The sequence below is a fragment of the Protopterus annectens genome, chromosome 7.part0 (genome assembly GCF_019279795.1).
Source record: "Protopterus annectens isolate FY-2018-M chromosome 7.part0, PAN1.0, whole genome shotgun sequence".
In the NCBI taxonomy this organism is placed as follows: Eukaryota; Metazoa; Chordata; order Ceratodontiformes; family Protopteridae; genus Protopterus; species Protopterus annectens.
Window position 1 is genome coordinate 173,437,478 of NC_056739.1, and position 18,612 is coordinate 173,456,089.

At 46.9% G+C, this 18,612-nt stretch overlaps 1 protein-coding gene across 2 annotated transcripts in view; it reads left to right on the plus strand.

Moving 5' to 3' along the window:
* Positions 1–18,612, plus strand: part of NIF3L1 (NGG1 interacting factor 3 like 1) — a 246,368-nt gene that overhangs the window by 225,176 nt on the left and 2,580 nt on the right. For both annotated transcript variants that reach the window (XM_044076644.1, XM_044076645.1), the window contains exon 5: positions 4,787–4,870. In XM_044076644.1, coding sequence (XP_043932579.1) covers positions 4,787–4,870 — 84 coding nt within the window. The remainder of the gene's footprint in view (positions 1–4,786; positions 4,871–18,612) is intronic.

Consider the following 18,612-nt stretch of genomic DNA (forward strand, 5'->3'; position numbering starts at 1 on the left):
GAGACCCTGAGCCTCAGGTAGCCCCACAGGGCGCTCCCTGCTCTTCTGAGATCTCTCCAGAGGTTCCCAGGAAGAGATTATGCAAGTCATTTGGACCCCCCCCCCCCAGGAGTCTCTCACATCAGACACCAACCTGGATGAATCAGAAGGGTACCCTAGATCCCCCTCTGAGGACATCTCCTTTACGGAGATTATTGAAATTCTTAGGCAGAGGGGGTGATTGGCAGTCCAGGAGCCCTACTGTGAGGATGAGTCAGTTCTTCTGAATGTGTTCGGGTCTCAACCTTCCACCTCTTGAGTATCTCCGCCCTGCGATGAGCTTATGGATCTGGTCTCTCGTAGGGCGTGGGGGTCTCTGGAATCTATGGAACCTGTTCCTTGGAGGCCTAATAAGTTTATTTCAGCCCCTGTGGATAAGTCCTTCTTGACCAAGGAAGTCCCTGTTGATGCCATAGTGGTGGCGGCAGCCACCAAAAAGGAAATGTCTGAGACTTCCTCATATGTCCATCCTCCTAATAGAGAATCTAGGATGATGGATAGATATGGGAAACGCATTTTCAGTTCAGCGACTTTCTCACTCGGATCACTGAACTACTTGACACATTTTACTAGACTGCAGAGAGATCTCCTTTAAGAAGTTGGGAGATGCTCTTCAGGGTGCTGTAGCTTTGAGTGTATCTGGCTTGCCAATCAGCTCTCTACCTTCAATTCAATAGTCAACTCGTCCATGCGTCTCATATCATACGCAGCTGATGGTTCGAGTAGAACTGCAGGTACAGGAATCGCCCTTCATAGTCATGCCTGGATGCGACTCTGTTCCTTCGCGGAACCCTTCAAGTCTTCCTTTACTAATACCCCATTTGACGGCTCATCTTTGTTTGGGCCAAAGGTGAACGAGACTTTGACCAGGTGTGACCAAGAAGGAAAGACTCTGTCTGCCGTCAGAATCCGTTTTTCCACCCCCCACTCGACCCTTTCCTAAAGGTCAGAGGGGAGGAAATGTGTGGTTCCGGAAAGCCCAGGGAGCCTTTCAATACACACGTGGAGAATCCCTCTCCAGAGGCAGAAGAGGGGGTTTCAATGGAAGATGTCGCCCTCGTGGCAGAGGGGGTCCACAACACCAGGGTGACAGAGTTCACTTCTCTAGTCATTCCTACCAGCGCTCCTGAAGGGAGGCCCCACTGTCCTACTCTGGAGACAGTTGGGGGTCGCTTATCATAGTACCCAAAAGCCTGGCTAAATATAACAAATGAAAGATCATTTCCAGAGGGTATTTCATACCATTCTCCACCCAGCCTCTTCCCGCCAAAAAAATCCTGTACGTTCCACCCAGTCACATGGGACAAGCAGCAATAGAGGTACGCCAATTGCTAGAAAGTCATCCAGCCAGTCCCAGCAGACCAGACAGGATTCAGAACGTACTCAAGGTTCTTTTTGAATACGGGGGACTGGACCAATTTGTGAGTAAAGTTCCGAATGATGACACTACAGTCCATACTGCCGTTTCTGGGGAAGGACAATTGGATGTGCTCGATCAATCTCAAGGATACGTACTACCACATAAAGATGGCCAGACCATCCAGAGATCACCTGCGTTTCCGGCTGGGAGCCAATCATTATCAATTCCGAGCTCTGCCCTTTGGTCTCACGACAGCCCCCAGAGTGTTCACCAAGTGCATGGCAGTAGTCACTGCTCACCTGAGGAGTCTAGAATTCCAGGTGTTTCCATATCTAGACGATTGGCTACTTGCCTCCACCACCAGGCATCAACTTCTTCAAGCGAGAAAGGCTACTCTGACGCACTGCGATCGGCCAGGCATTAGTCAACTTCAAAAAGTCTGTCTTGTTGCCATCGCAGCATATCGTTTTTATAGGGACAGAACTAGACACGTCAACCACCACTCTTCGCCTTCTGCCAGAAAGAATTTCTGTTCGCCAACACATAATGTCCCTGATGTCAAAGAACAGAGCACCAACTGCAGAGATATTGAAAGTTCTAGGATTGATGGCGGTAGCTATTTTAGCATTCCCGTTAGCAAGGATGCATATGAGAATCCTTCAGTGTCTTCTATTCACGCAATGGTCTTACCAAGAACTTCCAATGAGTCACATGATCCTGATAACGAATTCCTGCATTCAATCTTCAGTGGTGGTTGACGTCTCTTCATGTCACAGTAGGACGTCCTTTCATGTTCCCCCCCTCCAGTTGCCACTGTGACCACGGACGCTTCCCTGATAGGGTGGGGTGGGGGGGCTTTTTCAGGGAAAGACTGCCAGAGGCACATGGACAGATCAAGAATCGCATCTGCATATCAATGTCCTGGAGATGAGAGCAGTACGTCTAGCATTGCAATACTTTCAGGACTCTCTTCCTCTAGGGACAATTACAATACAGACAGATAACATGTCAGTGGTCTGGTATCTGAACAAACAAGGTGGGACCAAGTCTTATCCCCTTTGCCGAGAACCCCTCCTGTATGACAGTGGGCACTGTCATCCCAGCGCTTTCTGTTGGCCACACACATCCCGGGCAAATCCAACGTCATAGCGGACAGACTGAGCAGAGCAATCTTATTGCCCCACGAATGGTCCCTCAAACAAGAGATTGCGGACAGGATCTTCCGCAAATGGGGCCAGCCTTCCTGCGACCTGTTCGCCAGTCACATCCACAACAAATGCAGAAGCTATTTTGCCCTAATTCCCACGCCAGGTCACTCCCCGAGGGATGCTCTTGTCCACATTTGGCCCCCGAGTCATCTCTATGCATTTCCACCAATTCCCCTGATACTCAAATTCTTACAGAAAGCAAAGTCGCTGGGACGGACGATCATCCTTATTGCCCTTCATTGGCCTCTGCAGATTTGGTTTCCGTTCGTCTACCATCACATTCTGGAAGATCCATGGATCCTGGACCCGGTTCTGGACTTGTTGACACATCCATCAGGGGATCTTCATCCATCCTTGCAGACACTGAAGCTAACTGCTTGGCTGCTCCAATTCCCCGCTTAGCCAGGCTCTAATCTTTCCCATGACACTAGTCCGATTTTGTTGGCTTCCCATAAACCTTCCACTAGAAAATTGTATTGTAGTAAGTGGAAGAGATTTTCCATTTGGGCTTCTTCCCACAACATTGACCCTTATCAAACGCCATTGTCTTCTATCTTGCAATTCTTGACAAAAATCTTCAACAAAGGAGCAGCGGCTGCTACGGTGCGACTGCAATTAGCGGCTATATCTTAATTTCCAGCTAGGAATTGATGGTTTGAATATTATGGCTCACCAATTGTCCAAGGCTTTTCTAAAAGGTTCCTTTCACATAAGGCCTCCAGTGAAGACACCTTATTCCTCCTGGAATTTGAATTTTGTTATTTCGTATCATTCTTCCTCCTTTTGAGCCTGTATCATCTTGTGAACTAAAGTTTCTGTCATGGAAAACTTATCTTAGTAGCCATCACTTCAGCCCGTAGAGTGTCAGAGCTCCAAGCCCTATCCATTAAGCCCCCTTGTATGGTCTTCCATGCTGATGGAGTATCTCTCAGGACAAATCCATCCTTTTTGCCCAAAGTATGTTCGGAGATTAATATTAATCTAGTCATTGAGTTCCTCTAATCATACCAACAAATTGGAATATATGTTGCATAAACTTGATGTTCATAGACAACTTAGATTTTATTTGGACAGAACAAAAGACATTAGGAAATCTGATCAGCTCTGTGTCTTTTTCTGAGGCCAGGAAAGGTAAACCAGTTGCTAAAACAACCCTAAGTGACTGTCGGATTGTATCACCTACACATATGCTTGTCATAATATGCCCTTGTCTAATAAGGTAAAGGCTCATTCAACCAGAGCAGTTTCTACCTCTTCAGCCTTTCAAGCCAAATTACCTTTTGACAACATCTGCGCAGCAGCGACATGGTCTAAACCTCACACTTTTATTACTCATTACAAAGTGGATAAGGCCTCCAGAGACAGGGCTTCATTTGGTTCTACGGTTCTGAAGAGTGTACTTCCGTGAGCCCCCCAAGATCAGGGTGCTAGGGACGCTACATAAAGAAGTTGGGTACTCACCATAACGTTCCATGTGAGTTGTTCCATCTCACCTTCATTCTCACGTCCCTCCCTCCTTCCCCCTCCTGGCTGGCAGTTGACCTGGAGGCGGTCTTCATCCTGGTTTTTCAATGTGTATTCATTCCTAGGCAGAATAATTATTGTACTTTTATATGGTACGCAGCAAACAAGATCTGAGGTAATTCCAGCAGTGCCTTGTGGGATAAGGGGTGGGGTCTCGAGCTACTGGAGAACTTTGAGCTTGCTAGTAGCAGTGTCGGAGCCAAGGATTGGCTCTGAACCCATCAGCGATGAATGAAGGCGAGATGGAACAACTCACATGGAACGTTGTGAGTATGTAACTTCTTTTCTTTTTCTTCGGTCTCTGTACCATATCTTATTACAAAGGTGTACCTTGCTGGAAGATGACACCAGAGTACATTTCCTGTACTGTTTACCTTCACTCTAGCTTTTGATAATAAGCTAGAATATATGTAGTGGTTCAGAGAAGCAAAAGTTTTTCTGTCTAGTCTTATGCTGAGGTTGTACTGTTTATGCCTTACTGTAGTTGGAAAGTCTAGGAATAAAATTTGGTACTTTGTTTGCCCATGGACTGTCACTGTTTGCACCTCCTGGTTTACATTTTATCTATTGTTAACAAAGGCGCAGCGAGTATGCATAATTTCGTTATATATCAGAAAATGCATACATTTCAGTTGACATTTTTATGTTTTTATAGATCGTCAAGTAAAGGTAGCTGCAATATGTGCCGGGTCTGGTGCCAGTGTTCTAAGAGGAGTACCTGCTGATCTATATCTGACCGGTAAGGAGTTCAGGGTAGTAACCAGTAAATTGCTTTTTGCTAATCAGAAATGTAGTAGTATATGTCACTGAAAGAACAGCAAAAACAATGTCTGTACCAAAAGTGTAAGCAAAGTTGTGCATATTCAGAAACATAAAATCTAGAGCAATGTATGGTGAAAAGAAAATCAGGCTGCCAGTTTTCTTCCCAAAGATCTGTTTATTAAAATGTATATTCCAGGAAAAGACACAACTTAACTGCTTATCATATCAATATTTTTGTAAGATTTGCTTTTCAGAGACTTGCATTCTAATGAAAATTAGCATTTTTTACTACAGTTTATTTGATGTATACAGTGCAGCTGACCTGCCATTGTTTATTTTTATACACCATTTGTGCAGTAAATAAGCACACTTCATGATGTTCATCATGTTTCACTGTTGCAGTCCTAACCAATGAGTTATCCAGCTCCCGGTAACCCTCGATCAGCCAGAATACCAAAGGTAAGTAAAAATTACTGCTGTCATCAGTTGTAAAGGACGTCAGGGTGTCGGATGCAAAAGGAGGCAGCCGACGTCACTTCCTCAGTCTTCCTTGCTGAGGAGCACGAAGCAGAAGCATTTCTTGCATGAGTGCCGGTTGGCAGTCTACCTTTTGTGTTTCCGACTACGAAGTTGAAGTCAATTACAACTAAGTACCCCGTTGGGGATCCTCTTTTTCTTGCGTTAACAAAAGTCAGAAAAGGTTAATTGTCTTACCTGTGGAAAGCAGATTCCCCCTAGAGATTTTCATTCCTATTGTATTTGTTTAGGCCTTCACCACGACATTCTTAATTGTGATCTTTGTGCTTCCTTTAATCCGCTTGCTATTGTTGTCGGGCTAAGCTGTTAGCTAAGCATTTTTGAGTTTGGCCTAAGTTTGTTGGTATGGCGTCCCCTGGTCTTCAGGCTTCGGATATCCCCAAGAAGCGTAAGGATAAGGACCGCGACAGGCAGATGGTCAAGTCCTCGGATGATAGGTTGGTCGTCAATCATGCGGTAGCCAGTGAGGCACCTTTGCAGCCCACAGATTTTCAACCGCAGGCCTCAGTTGAGACCATTTCTGAGGTCCCCAGGCCTTCAGCGTCCATTTTGCCTTCTGACCTTCCACCTGTTGCCTCTTAAGCTGGATCCGGAGCTGCAAAGCTGACTCCGGTGTCCGAAATCTCAGTTCTTCGTTCAGACAGCAAGCTCATACCAATGACATCGGCTGCAACTTCGGCGGTTGCCAGGCCTCCCAAGTCCTTTAGACTTGCAGGTAAATCTTCCACTCGTAAGCCTGTGAAGAAGCAGGCTCCAGTTTCTTCTCGTTCCCCTCATTCTCAAATGGTTAAAATGGCTGATGACCTTTTGACTCTTATTAGGGGTTCACAGCCTCCTCCTTCAAAAAAGAGGTAGGGATGTCTCTCCTGAGGCTTTGTCCTTTTCGGGTTCGGATGCTTCTAGTATTTCTTTGGATGAAGAAGTTTCTCAAGCTTTCTCCTTTTGAGGATTCAGACGCAGAGGAATCCATCCCTTCTGCTTCTTCTCCAGAAGATTTCTCTTTTGGTGATGCTTTTAAATACTTTCAGGGAACATTTTAAATGGGAAAGTCAGGATTACCCCCTTTCTAAGAAAAGGATTAGGGAGTTTTTTGAATTTGCCTCCGCATAAGCCTTTGGCTATTCCTCCTGTGTTGGAAGTGGTTGATGTGTTTCTGTAAAATTCCTTGACTCCAAATTCGGTTCCTCCTGCTCCCAGGAAACCTGACAGGTACTATAGAGTTCCTGATTCTCATTTGTTTCTTTTCAGGAATCCGTTGGCTGATCCAGAGGTTATTTCTCAAGACCCTAAAGGGGTTAAGGCCACTGTTACTAAAAATCCTGTTCCTTCGGACAGGGAATCTAAGAACCTAGGTAGGTGGAGTAAAAAGGTTTATACCTCTGCCACTCTTGCTATTAGGTCTACTAATTGTCTTTTTCATATGCTGAAGTACCAGCAGCACACCTTAAAAGCTATTAAATCTAGGATAGAAGGTGTGCCTCAGTTGGCGGAGAGTAAGGATATACAGGATTTGCTGAATACTGCCAGTCTAGTAAATAAGCATTCTTTACATTGTGGCTTTGACATTCTAGAGCTACAGCTACTGGCTCTGTTAGAAGGCATGCTTGGCTCAAGGAGCAGCCCCTACCAGAGCCTGTTAAGGCTAAGCTTTTAGATGTACCTTTACATAAGGACAGCCTTTTTGGCAGCAAAGCAGAGGAAGTCAAGAAGATTGAAGACAAGGCCAAGTCTATGCAGACAGTTAAAGACTTCAAGTTCACCCTCCTTGCTTTAGCAGGAATTACCCTTCTAAGAGTCGGATGTTCTCTGATACTAGCAGACAGAGCCGTTCTAGGACTAGAGGTTAAAAATCTTTTAGGGGGCAGGGGGCTACCCCTCAAAGGTATAAGCATTGGCAGGCTTCCTCTTCCAAGGCGGGAAGTTCTAATCCTGCATTTCAGTCTAAACATTCTCAATGACTCTGTCCAACTTCTGCCTGTTCTTGCTGCCCGGAGAGTCCTTTAGGGGGAAGGATGGCCCTGATGTCCAAGGATGCATCTGCAGTCCTTACAAATGGGTTGTCCTGTCATCAGGCAGCCCTTCGGTCGGCCGGATTCCAAAGTCTGGGTCTGGCCTCGGCTGGTGTCGCACTTCACCCGACGTCATAGCTGCAGTTATTCGGGTATAAAGGCATCAGCCGATGCCATTTTCCTCAGTCTTTCTTGCCGCGTGGCGCCCGAAGCAGAAGCTGTTCGCAAGTGCCGGTCGGTCAGAACCAGAGATTACTACTACCGAAAACTACTTTGAAGACTTCTAAAAAGCTAAGTACCCCGTTGGGGACTCTTTCTTGCCTCAGCCGATGTCAGAAAAAGTGAATAACTGTTTAACTTGTGGGAAACAAATACCTCATAAAGATTTCCACTCTTACTGCTTACCTTGTCTAGGCCCAGACCACGACGTCGCAGCTTGTCTAGCCTGTGCTTCTTTTAACCGGCAGACGCTTAGACATCGGTCGGAGTTTGCTGAGGTGTTTTTCGGCTCCGATTTTGCTTATATTATGCCGTCGGATCCTCCGACTTCGCAAATATCTAAAAAACGCAAGGAAAAGGACCGACACTCGTGGTCCGCGGTTTCGGCCGAAACCGCGGTTAAATAACGCGAGTGTCTCTGTTTCGGCTGAAACCGAGCAAGCGGTTCCTCCTTCAGCCGAAAACTTTCCACCTGCCGAGGCCTCTTCTAACCTCGTGGAATCGGCTTCTGATATCCCACCTACTGTTACAGTTTCTCAGGAATTATCAGACACTATTCCCTTGGATATTTCAACCTCTGCACGTGGAGCTGCTAGGCCACCTGCAGCCATGTCCATTAAGGCCTTTGCCAGGGATAAAGCAGCTAAAACTACTAAATCTGTGCCTGCTAAGCCCCCCTCTCACAGGCCTAGCTCTAGTTCACAAATGCTTAGTTTAGCAGAGGATCTCATTTCTTTAATCCGAGGATCCCAACCTCAACCAGACAGGGCCTCTCACCCGCCTCCAGAGAAGAGGCCTAGAGCAGAGCCCCCTGAGCCAGTGTCTACAGATGATTCCTCTGATGACTCAAATGATACAGACCCTCCAGAGGCCCCATACTCCCCTTATGAAGACTCTGATGGTGAAGAGTCCATTCCTTCTGCCTCTCCGCCTGAGGAATTTTCCTTTGGGGAAACCCTGCATGCTATGAGGGAACAATTTCAGTGGCAGGTCCAGGATTTTTCAGATTCCAGAAAAAGGCTTAGAACTTTTCTGCATTTACCACAACATAGGCCTTTAGCCATACCTCCAGTTCTTTCTGTTGTAGATGATGCATTTAATGATGCTTGCACTGCTCCTGATTCTCTGCCTCCGGCCCCTGTTAAGCCCGATAGATACTACAGGGTCCCGGACACACATTACCACTTGTATAAGGCTCCCCTTGCAGATCCAGAGACTATCTCCCAAGGACCTAAGGCTGTAGCAGCCACCTCTGCCAAAAACCCTCCCTCTGAAAGGGAATCCAGATCCTTAGAGAGATGGGGTAAAAAAGTTTACACTTCTGCTACTCTTTCAGCTAGGGCCTTGAACTGTCAATTTCACATGATGCAGTATCAAGAATTTTTGCTAGATCAGTTAACCAAAAAAGTGTCCTCAGATGAAACAGACAAAAAATATGTGCAGGAAATGGTACATATCATTCAACAAGTCAGTAACCATTCCCTAAAATGCGGCTATGATGCACTGGAGGCTTCCTTTAGATCAGCCATGACTGGCACAGTGATCAGAAGACATGCATGGTTAAAAGAACAGGCCTTACCAGACCATGTCAAATCAAAGCTACTAGATGCTCCCATGGATAAGATCAATTTGTTTGGCTCTCCTGCACAACAGGTGCTGAAGAAGATGGAAGAGAAGGCAAAATCTGTCCAAACAGTAAAAGATTTCTTACAGGTCCAACCTCCGAGGTTTAGCAGGAATTGGCCCTCCAGGAATTGGTCCTTTCCAGACTCCTCCATAACTCAGAGAGGCAGGAATAGGCGTTCAAGAGGCAGAAGCCAATCCAGGGGTGCTTACAGAGGAAGTCAGTGGCAGGGCAACAACCAGTGAGGCACAGACACAGCCACCACCACAACTACTGGTCAATCACAGTGACTTGGCTCTGGCACCGCCTACCAGGGAACAACTGCAAGCACCCTTAGGCGGGAAGCTAACCTTATTTACGACAAACTGGCATTACATCACAAAAGACAAGTGGATTTTACAGATAATAGACCAAGGTTACAGGTTTCACTTCCATACTCTACCAGGGAAGAGAGGAATGCCAAACCTACCTCCAAATCAAAAGACAGAAGCACTAAAACAAATATCCCAATTATTAAGGATGAGAGCTGTAGAAAAGGTACCATCTGTGGAGCAAGGGAAGGGATTTTACTCCAGACTCTTCCTGGTACCAAGAAAAGAAGGCAAATGGAGACCTATTCTCGACTTGTCCGCTTTAAACACATTCCTCATTGTTCCAAAATTCAAAATGCTGACCTTACAGCAGCTTCTTCCCATGCTGGGCAAGGAGTCTTGGCTGGTGACTCTAGATCTCAAGGAGGCATACCTGCACGTCCCCATACGACCAAACTGCAGAAGATACCTCAGATTTCTTGCAGGATCAGAGCATTATCAATTCTCAGCATTGCCCTTTGGCTTATCTACTGCGCCCAGAGTGTTCACGAAATGCGTGGCATCAGTAATTGCTCATTGCAGGCTTCAGGGAATCCAAATCTACCCATACCTGGACGACTGCCTGATACAAGCGGACAACGAAAGCAAGCTAGCAGAAGATTTACAAAGGGTCATTTATCTGCTACAAGCCCTGGGATACACAGTCAATTTAAAAAAGTCAAAACTGATACCATCCCAGAGAATAACCTTTTTGGGTGCAGAGTTGGACACATCAAGGCAAATGGCATTCCTAACAGTAGAAAAACAGGAGCAGCTACCTCTCTACTTCTTGGCCTTGACAAAACAGAACCATCTGACAGCAAGAAAAGTTCTGCAAGCCTTGGGCTTCATGGCATCCTGCATAATATTGGTTCCTCATGCCAGACTGCATATGAGAAAACTACAGTGGTACCTAAGGAATTTATGGTCTCAACACAAGCACAGCTTGGAAACCCAGATTCCCATTATTCCATGCCTGAAGCAAGAATTCCTATGGTGGGCTCAGGCTTGTCAATCAAACACAGGATTGCCTTTTCGCAGTGCTCAACCAAGCCAAACCATCACGACAGACGCCTCAGACCTCGGCTGGGGGGCACACATGCTGGACAAGTGCATACAAGGCTTATGGTCTCAAAACCAGCTGCACCTACACATAAATCTAAAGGAAATGCTGGCAGTAAAACTGGCAATTCAGGCATTCAGGCCATTCCTTCAGCAAGGTCTATTGATGATAAGGACAGACAACACCACAGTTATGTGGTACATCAACAAACAGGGAGGCACACACTCGTATCCTCTTTGCCGGATGGCACTGGATCTCTGGAATGTGGCCCTGAGCTACAACATACAGTTAAAAGCAATTTTTGTACCAGGAAAAGAAAACATCCTAGCAGACATTTTAAGCAGGACTACCACGGATGCCCACGAATGGATGCTGCATCCGGACATCTTCAAAACCATTACAAGAAAATGGGGACTCCCAGAAATAGACTTATTTGCATCCCCACGCAATCACCAACTAAAGAAATTCTGCACAAGGACGTACCACCCACTTGCTTGGAAGGTGGACTCCTTATCCTTCAGTTGGAAAAACCTGACAGCATATGCATTTCCACCACTTCCTTTGATGCACAAAGTGCTATTGAAGATCAAAGAGGACCGTCCAAGGATCATTCTGATAGCTCCAGACTGGCCAAGGCAACATTGGTACCCATTACTGAGGAGCATGTCTCGGGAACAAATATGGCCACTACCCTGGTTCCCTTGCTGTTAACACAGAACAACTACAACAATCTGCATCCAAACCTGAAAACTCTGCAGCTGACTGCCTGGAACATTGCACAAGACCAATTAACCCAAATTTATCCCAAAGGGTTAAAGACATTATCCTTGAGGCTCGCAGACCCTCAACAAGAAAAAATTATTCAGCAAAATGGAAAAGATATCTCATTTGGAGTACTGAAAAAGGAGATGATGTGTCACTGGTAAACATAGCCAACATTCTGGAATACTTGGCAGAGCTCTTCCACACAGGCCTGTCCTATTCCTCCATCAAGATTCATGCATCAGCTATTTCAGCAGAATACGACTTGGATCCTCCTGTCTTCTCACATCCTCTGCTTAGACAGTTTCTGAGAGGAATTAAAAATGTAAAGCCTCCTAGGAAGCCACCATTACCAGCATGAGACTTGAACTTTGTGCTAGAAAAATTGACACTTCCTCCTTTCGAACCAGCAGCAACAGCAGAATTGCAATACTTATCATGGAAGACTGCTTTCCTGCTGGCAATCACTTCAGCAAGAAAGGGTATCTGAACTTCAGGCATTAATGGCAGTGCAACCCTTCCTGATCTTCCATCAAGATAGTGTCCATGAGAACAAATCCTTCCTTTATGCCTAAGGTGGTTTCCAGAGTTTCTTTAAATCAGGCTATCCACCTACCTACATTCTTCCCTAATCCACAGAACAGGGGAGAAAGACTGCTACATACCTTGGATGTACATAGACAATTACGCTATTACCTGGACAGGACCAAGGGCAATAGAAAAACTGACCAGCTACTGGTAGCGTATGCAACAGGAAGGGAAGGAAAAGCAATTTCAAAACAGACAATCTCCAAGTGGATAGGAAATTGCATTAGATTTTGTTACTCCTACCATGGAAAGAAAACTCCAGAGAACATCAGGCCTCACTCTACAAGGGCAACAGCCACTACCACAGCCTTCTTACGAGGAGTGGCTACCAAGGACATTTTAGAAGCTGCTACTTGGAGCTCCGTGCATACATTTGCCAAGCATTATAATTTACCTTTATACTCTAGATCCCGAGCAGGCTTTGCCACTGCTGTTTTGCAAGGGATCCTAACTACACCATAACTTTATTTGTCCACCTCCCCAGTTTGGCTATGGTATTCTACCCATTTGTAAGGACTGCAGATGCATCCTTGAAGGACATAGTACAGTTTTGTACCTACCATAAATGTAGATGTCCGATAGGAATGCATCTGCAGTCAGGATTACCCGCCTTCCCTCTGTGGTGCTCCTAGGGTATTTGCCCATCTTATAACTAGCTGGGGAATCTATTATGGTGTATTTGTTTGTATATATGTACATACATGCTTATTTTTTGTGTTTGCTCTCTACTATTTGGAATCATTGGCATTTATCCAAATTTAGCCTTCCAAGAGGGCACCTGGCATCTGGGGCAAGAAACACTGAGGAAAATGGCGTCGGCTGATGCCTTTATACCCGAATAACTGCAGCTATGACGTCGGGTGAAGTGCGACACCAGCCGAGGCCAGACCCAGACTTTGGAATCCGGCCGACCGAAGGGCTGCCTGACGACAGGACAACCCATTTGTAAGGACTGCAGATGCATTCCTATCGGACATCTACATTTATAGTAGGTACAAAACTGTACTTTTGCAAATGTTTGGGCCACCATCACGGACGATAAATGGGTACTCAGAACTGTATCCCTAGGGCACAAGTTTTCTTTCCACACCTTTCCAGTTCCCAAAGGATTCCCGGGCGCTCCTCCAAACCAAGGGCAGAAGTAGAAAAGCAAATTTTGTCTTACATCTGGGAGCAATAGAATCAGTTCCTGCTCAGCAGGTAGGCCAGGGATTCTATTCCAGACTTTTCCTGGTTCCAAAAAAAGAAGGCACCTGGCGTCCTATCCTAGAGCTATCCATCCTGAACATTTTCTTGATAATTCCAAAGTTAAAATGCTCACTGTGCATCAGTTACTGCCAATGTTAGAAAAGGATTCCTGGCTAGTAACATTGGATCTCAAAGAAGCTTATCTGCACCTGCACATCCCTATCGGGGAAAGTTGCAGGCAATACCTTTGTTTTAGGGTGGGCAAGCAACATTATCAATTCTCTGCGTTGCCCTTTGTGAAAACTCTGGGAACAGGAGATAAGTCAAAGTACCTGGCTCCAGTCATTGCTTTTTGCAGGCAAAAGAAAATTTCAGATTTATCTGTACTTGGATGACTGTCTAATTCAAGCAAATTCTCAGGAACAACTGCTAAAGGATCTAGAATTTGTAAAGGCTCTTCTCTTCCCTGGGTTGCACTCTCAACGTGGAAAAATCGAAAATGATACCTTCCAAAGAGAATACATTCCTGGGAGTGGGTCTGAACACAACCGCCCAGATGATACATCTCACCCAGGAGAAGCAGACAACTCTTTTGACTTACTTCAAGGATTTGATAAGCTTGTCCCAGCTCCCTGCAAGGAAATAACCTGCAAGCTCTGGGATTCATGGCCTCTTGCATTCTCATGATTCATATGCAATACTGCATGTGGAAATTGCAGTGGTACCTCAAGAACACTCTGTGTCAACACACACAGGACCTCGATGTTTCCATGTCTGCGGATAGTTTCTTTGGTGGGCAACAGCCTGTCTACAGAACAAAGGCATGCCTTCTCGCCCACCACCGGCCACTCAGGTTCTTACCACAGACGCATCGGACTACACCCTGGGGAGCTCACCTGCATGGCAGATGCATACGGGGAAGTTGGACTGCCCAGCAGATGCACCTGCACATACATCTAAAGGAGTTGATGGCAGTCCAGCAGGCTTTACTAGCTTTCAAGCATCTTCTTTCTCCAGGGGCCCTTCTTGTCAGGACAGACAACACCATAGTCATGTGGTACATCAACAAGTAGGGAGGGACTCATTCTTATCTCCTGTGCAAGAGTCTTTGGTCCATAGCAGCATCCTTGAGGCTACAGCTCCTAGCTTTGTTTCTTCCAGGAAGATGCAGTGTTTTGGCAGACCAGTTGAGCAGACAGACCCTGGATCCTCACGAGTGGCAGCTGAACAGAGCAGTTTTCTTTACAGCATCATTCAACGTTGGGGCACTCTTCAAGTGGATCTCTTCTTTCCAGACAACCATCTTGTTCCCCTTTTTTTGCACCAGACAGCATCACAGCAGGGCCTGGAGAGTGGATGCCCTGTCCTTCCTTTGGATGTTGCTGTCAGCTTATGCCTTCCCTCCTCCTCTTCTCAGAGTATTATTGAAGATCAGGGACTAACGACCATGGACTATTCTCATAGCTCCAGACTGGCCCAGGCAGCATTGATATCCACTGCTTTGCAGTCTCTCTCTATTTCCTCCTTGGCATCTTCCGCTGAGGCCAGATCTTTTGGTTCAGGAGGGGGGGAAGCATTCTACATCCTCATCTTCAGTCTCTCCATTCGGCAGCTTGGCTCGTTGTATGACTCCATCCTATTCTTCCCTGTCCCAGCAAGGTGGTTGACGTGCTGGAGGAAGCCAGGAGGCCTAGCACTAGGAAGTCTTATGCTGGCAAATGGGAAAGATTCTCTGTTTGGATGCAGGCTAGAGGGGAATCTTCTTCTCAGCCTACCCTTCCTCTGATCCTGGAATACCTGGCTGATTTGCTTCAGGGTGGTCTTTCTTTTTTCTCTGTCAAGATGTATGCTTCAGCTAATCTGAAGTAGTTAACTTCATTTTATCTGCAATGTGTGGGTATACGGATCCGAGCCGGCAACTTTTTTTCTAGCATCTGCTCCGAGCTCCTCCCCTTACCAGTAATGCCCTACCTTCTCCTATCTTCCCTCCGATCTCGTTTGCCGCGCCAGTATTTTGCATCGTGGTCTCCTTTGCTCTGAGATCCAGGATAGTAAGTGGTATTTTTTTCTGGTGTCTAAGGTGTGTTTGAGTGAAATTTTTCCCTTCCTCCCCTTGTTTAGTGTCTCGCTTGTTCATCTGTGTTTAAAAAAAAAAAAAAAGTTTTGTAGATAGTAGGCAGGTCTGCCCTTCCCCTACCTGGGTTGTGTATGTTTTTTCTGGTAGGTAGTGTTTGTAGTTTTGGGTGCAGGACTATGGCAGATCAGCCAAAGCCCATTTTCAAAAAATGTACAGAGTATGGCCATAAGCTCTCCCCGGCTGATGGTCAAACTGTGTGTAATTTGCTTGGGAGTGGAACATTTGTCCACTCAATATGTTATCTGTTCTGGTTTTAATCCGAGGGCCCTTGGGGATCGCAAGGCCAAGCCAAAGGCCTTCTCCCTGCTGCCATTTTGGAATCTGCCTCGGCCTCAGTCTCTAGTGTTCCACCTTTCACCCAGACAGGGACTCAACCTCCCTCTTCTTCTGGTGATGGGTCTTCTAAAGACAAATCTTCAGTCAGCGTGGCTGACCAAGAAAAAGAGAAAGATAAAGAAAGGCGCAGAGAGGATAGGGAGAAGAGGAAGGACAGACATCGTAAGAGATCCCCTGATAGGGAGCTCTTTCTCAGTCCCCCTTCTAAGACCATGAGGCCTGTTTCTCCACGGCTCTGGTCTCCTCGTTTCTCACCGGAGCCATTGGAACATTCGGACCCGAGGCCTTCTTCCCCATTGTGCAGACCAGCCAGATCAGAGTCGGTGGCCTCTTCGAGGTCGACTCGGAGCCTATCGGACATGGACAGGATGATGCGGAGATGCATTCAGACCCAAATTCAGATGGGAGTCTTGCCAGACCCCTCTCCCTCTGGAGGGGGGACCTCCATGCCTCTTTTCCACCCCATCTCTCCTTCCCCGATCTGTGCTTCGGGGCTCTTGGATCCGAGGTTTTTTGGAGCTGGTAGCTCGGCGCCGATGGTTCCTCCACCCTCGATTCTGGCTGTTACCTTGAGTTCCTCGGATCCGAGTGACTCTCGGAGCTGTGGACTGGGAGTCAGACCCGAGGGGATGGAGTCTTCGGTTCTGACCTTTTCGGATCCCCCCCCCCCCCCCCCCGAGTCCCTCATTACAGACACTGACTTAGATGGAGAAGGTTCCCCCAGGTCACCTTCCGAGGACGTCTCCTTCGGAGAAATTATGGAGATCCTCCGCCAGAGGGGAGGTTGGTCAGCCCCAAAACCTTCTGGGGGTGAGTCAGTGTTCGTGGAGGCCTTTGGCACAGGCCCATCTACTTCCTGGGTGTCCCCACCAGTGGACCCCTTGGTGGACCTCATCACCACGAGGGCATGGAAGGAGCCTGACACCGTAGAGCCCGTCCCCAAACGCCCTGACAAGGTTTTATCTCTCCCTTCCGACAGACAACCTTGGTCGAAAGGAGCCCCAGTTGATGCTATGTTGGTTGCAGCGGCCACAAAGAAGGAACTAGCACAGGAGAGTTCCTCATTCCACCCTCCAGACAAGGAGTCCAGATCGGTGGATAGGTTTGGGAAGCATGCCTATTCCTCAGTGACCTTTTATATCCGTGCGCTGAATTATTTGGCACATGTGATTCGGCTTCAGCGAGACCTTGCTTCGGAATTCGCTGAGTCGCACCCCAGAGTCTTTATCGCCGCAGGACAGACGGTTGTTTTTCGGTGAAAATGTCTACTCTGAAGTCAGTCTCAAACACGTCGATGCGACTCTTTTCCCATGCCATGGAAGGAGCAGCTAGGGCGGCTGGGACAGGTATAGCCATGAGGCATCATGCCTGGCTCAAGTTGCGTCAGTTCGTGGACCCTTTCAAGGACTCGTTTATCAACGCTCCCTACGATGGTTCTTCCCTTTTTGTGAAGACAGTACGTGACAAACTTGTCCAGAGCGAAAAGGACTGTAAGACTTTGTCTGCCGTCTGAGTTCGCTTATCTAACCCTCAGCTGTCCTTCTCTAGGAAGCAGAGGGTAGAAGAAGATGTGGTTCCGAAAATCTGTTTTCCCGGGATTCTCGGGACAACTATTCCCCCAGAGGCAGAGGGGGACAGGATCGACACCGACCCAGAGGTAGAGGGGGTCCCAGGAATTTTGGGTCTAGGGAACCTTTTTCTGATAGACCTGGTCAGCAGCCCTGAGGGGTTGCCCGACTGTCGTACTTTGGAGGCAGTCGGGGGCCGGTTGTCCTTACACCCAGCGGCATGGGAGTCCATTATGACAGATCGTTGGGTTTTACAGATAATATCTAGAGGTTACTCAATTCCATTTGTTGCCCTTCCAAATATTACAGAACACCTCCCGGATGTTCCACCCACTCACAGGGAGGCCGCAGCTCTAGAGGTTTCAAAGCTGCTCCTCAGACGAGCCATCGAACAGGTTCCCCCCGATCTTTCTGACCTCAGGCCCATTCTAGACCTGTCAACATTAAACCTATCTGTAGCCAAAAAAATTCCGGATGGCCACCCTACAGACCACTCTACCTTATCTCAGAGAGTGCGACTGGATGTGCTCGTTAGACCTCCAGGATGCTTACAATCACATCAAAATACACAGAAGCTCCAGGAGGTTTCTGCGCTTCCAGCTGGAGGCCAGTCATTTTCAGTTCAGAGCCCTACCCTTTGGTCTCACCACAGCCCCTAGGGTGTTCACCAAGGTAATGGCAGTTGTAGCGGCTCACCTGAGGCTTCAGGGTATTCGGGTGTTTCCATACCTGGACGACTGGCTCTTCGCTGCACCCAACAAGCATCACTTGTGTCTGGCCCGAGATTATTTCATTCGGTAGGCAGATCAACTGGGAATTAGTCAATGATGTTCTTCGTGTTTCACTGTTGCAGTCATTACATTTGGGTACTCTGCTGACAGGTTGCCCTCAGTCGGCCTGAATATCAAAGTCTTGGGTCCTGCGTTGGTTGCTGTCTCCTCTTCCATGACGTCAGGGGTATAAAACATGTAGCCGACGCCATTTTATTCAGTCTTTCTTGCCGTGTGGTGCCCGAAGCAGAAGCAGTTCATAAGTGCCGGTCGGCCGACTCCTTAAATTTTCGCATTCGAGTTTCAGAACTGAAGTCTTCAACTAAAGCTAAGTACCCCGTTGGGGAAACTTTTTCTTGCTCCTTAACCAATGTCAGTAAAAGTTAATAATTGCATTACTTGTGGGAAGCAAATACCTCATAAGGATTTTCATTTGTACTGTATTCCTTGCCTAGGCCCAGATCATAATGTGTTTTGCTGTCGGTTTTGTGCTAAATTTAACCAATGCAGTATTAAGCGTCGGTATATTTTTGCTTGAAAATATTTTGTATCGTTTAACTTTTCGTTT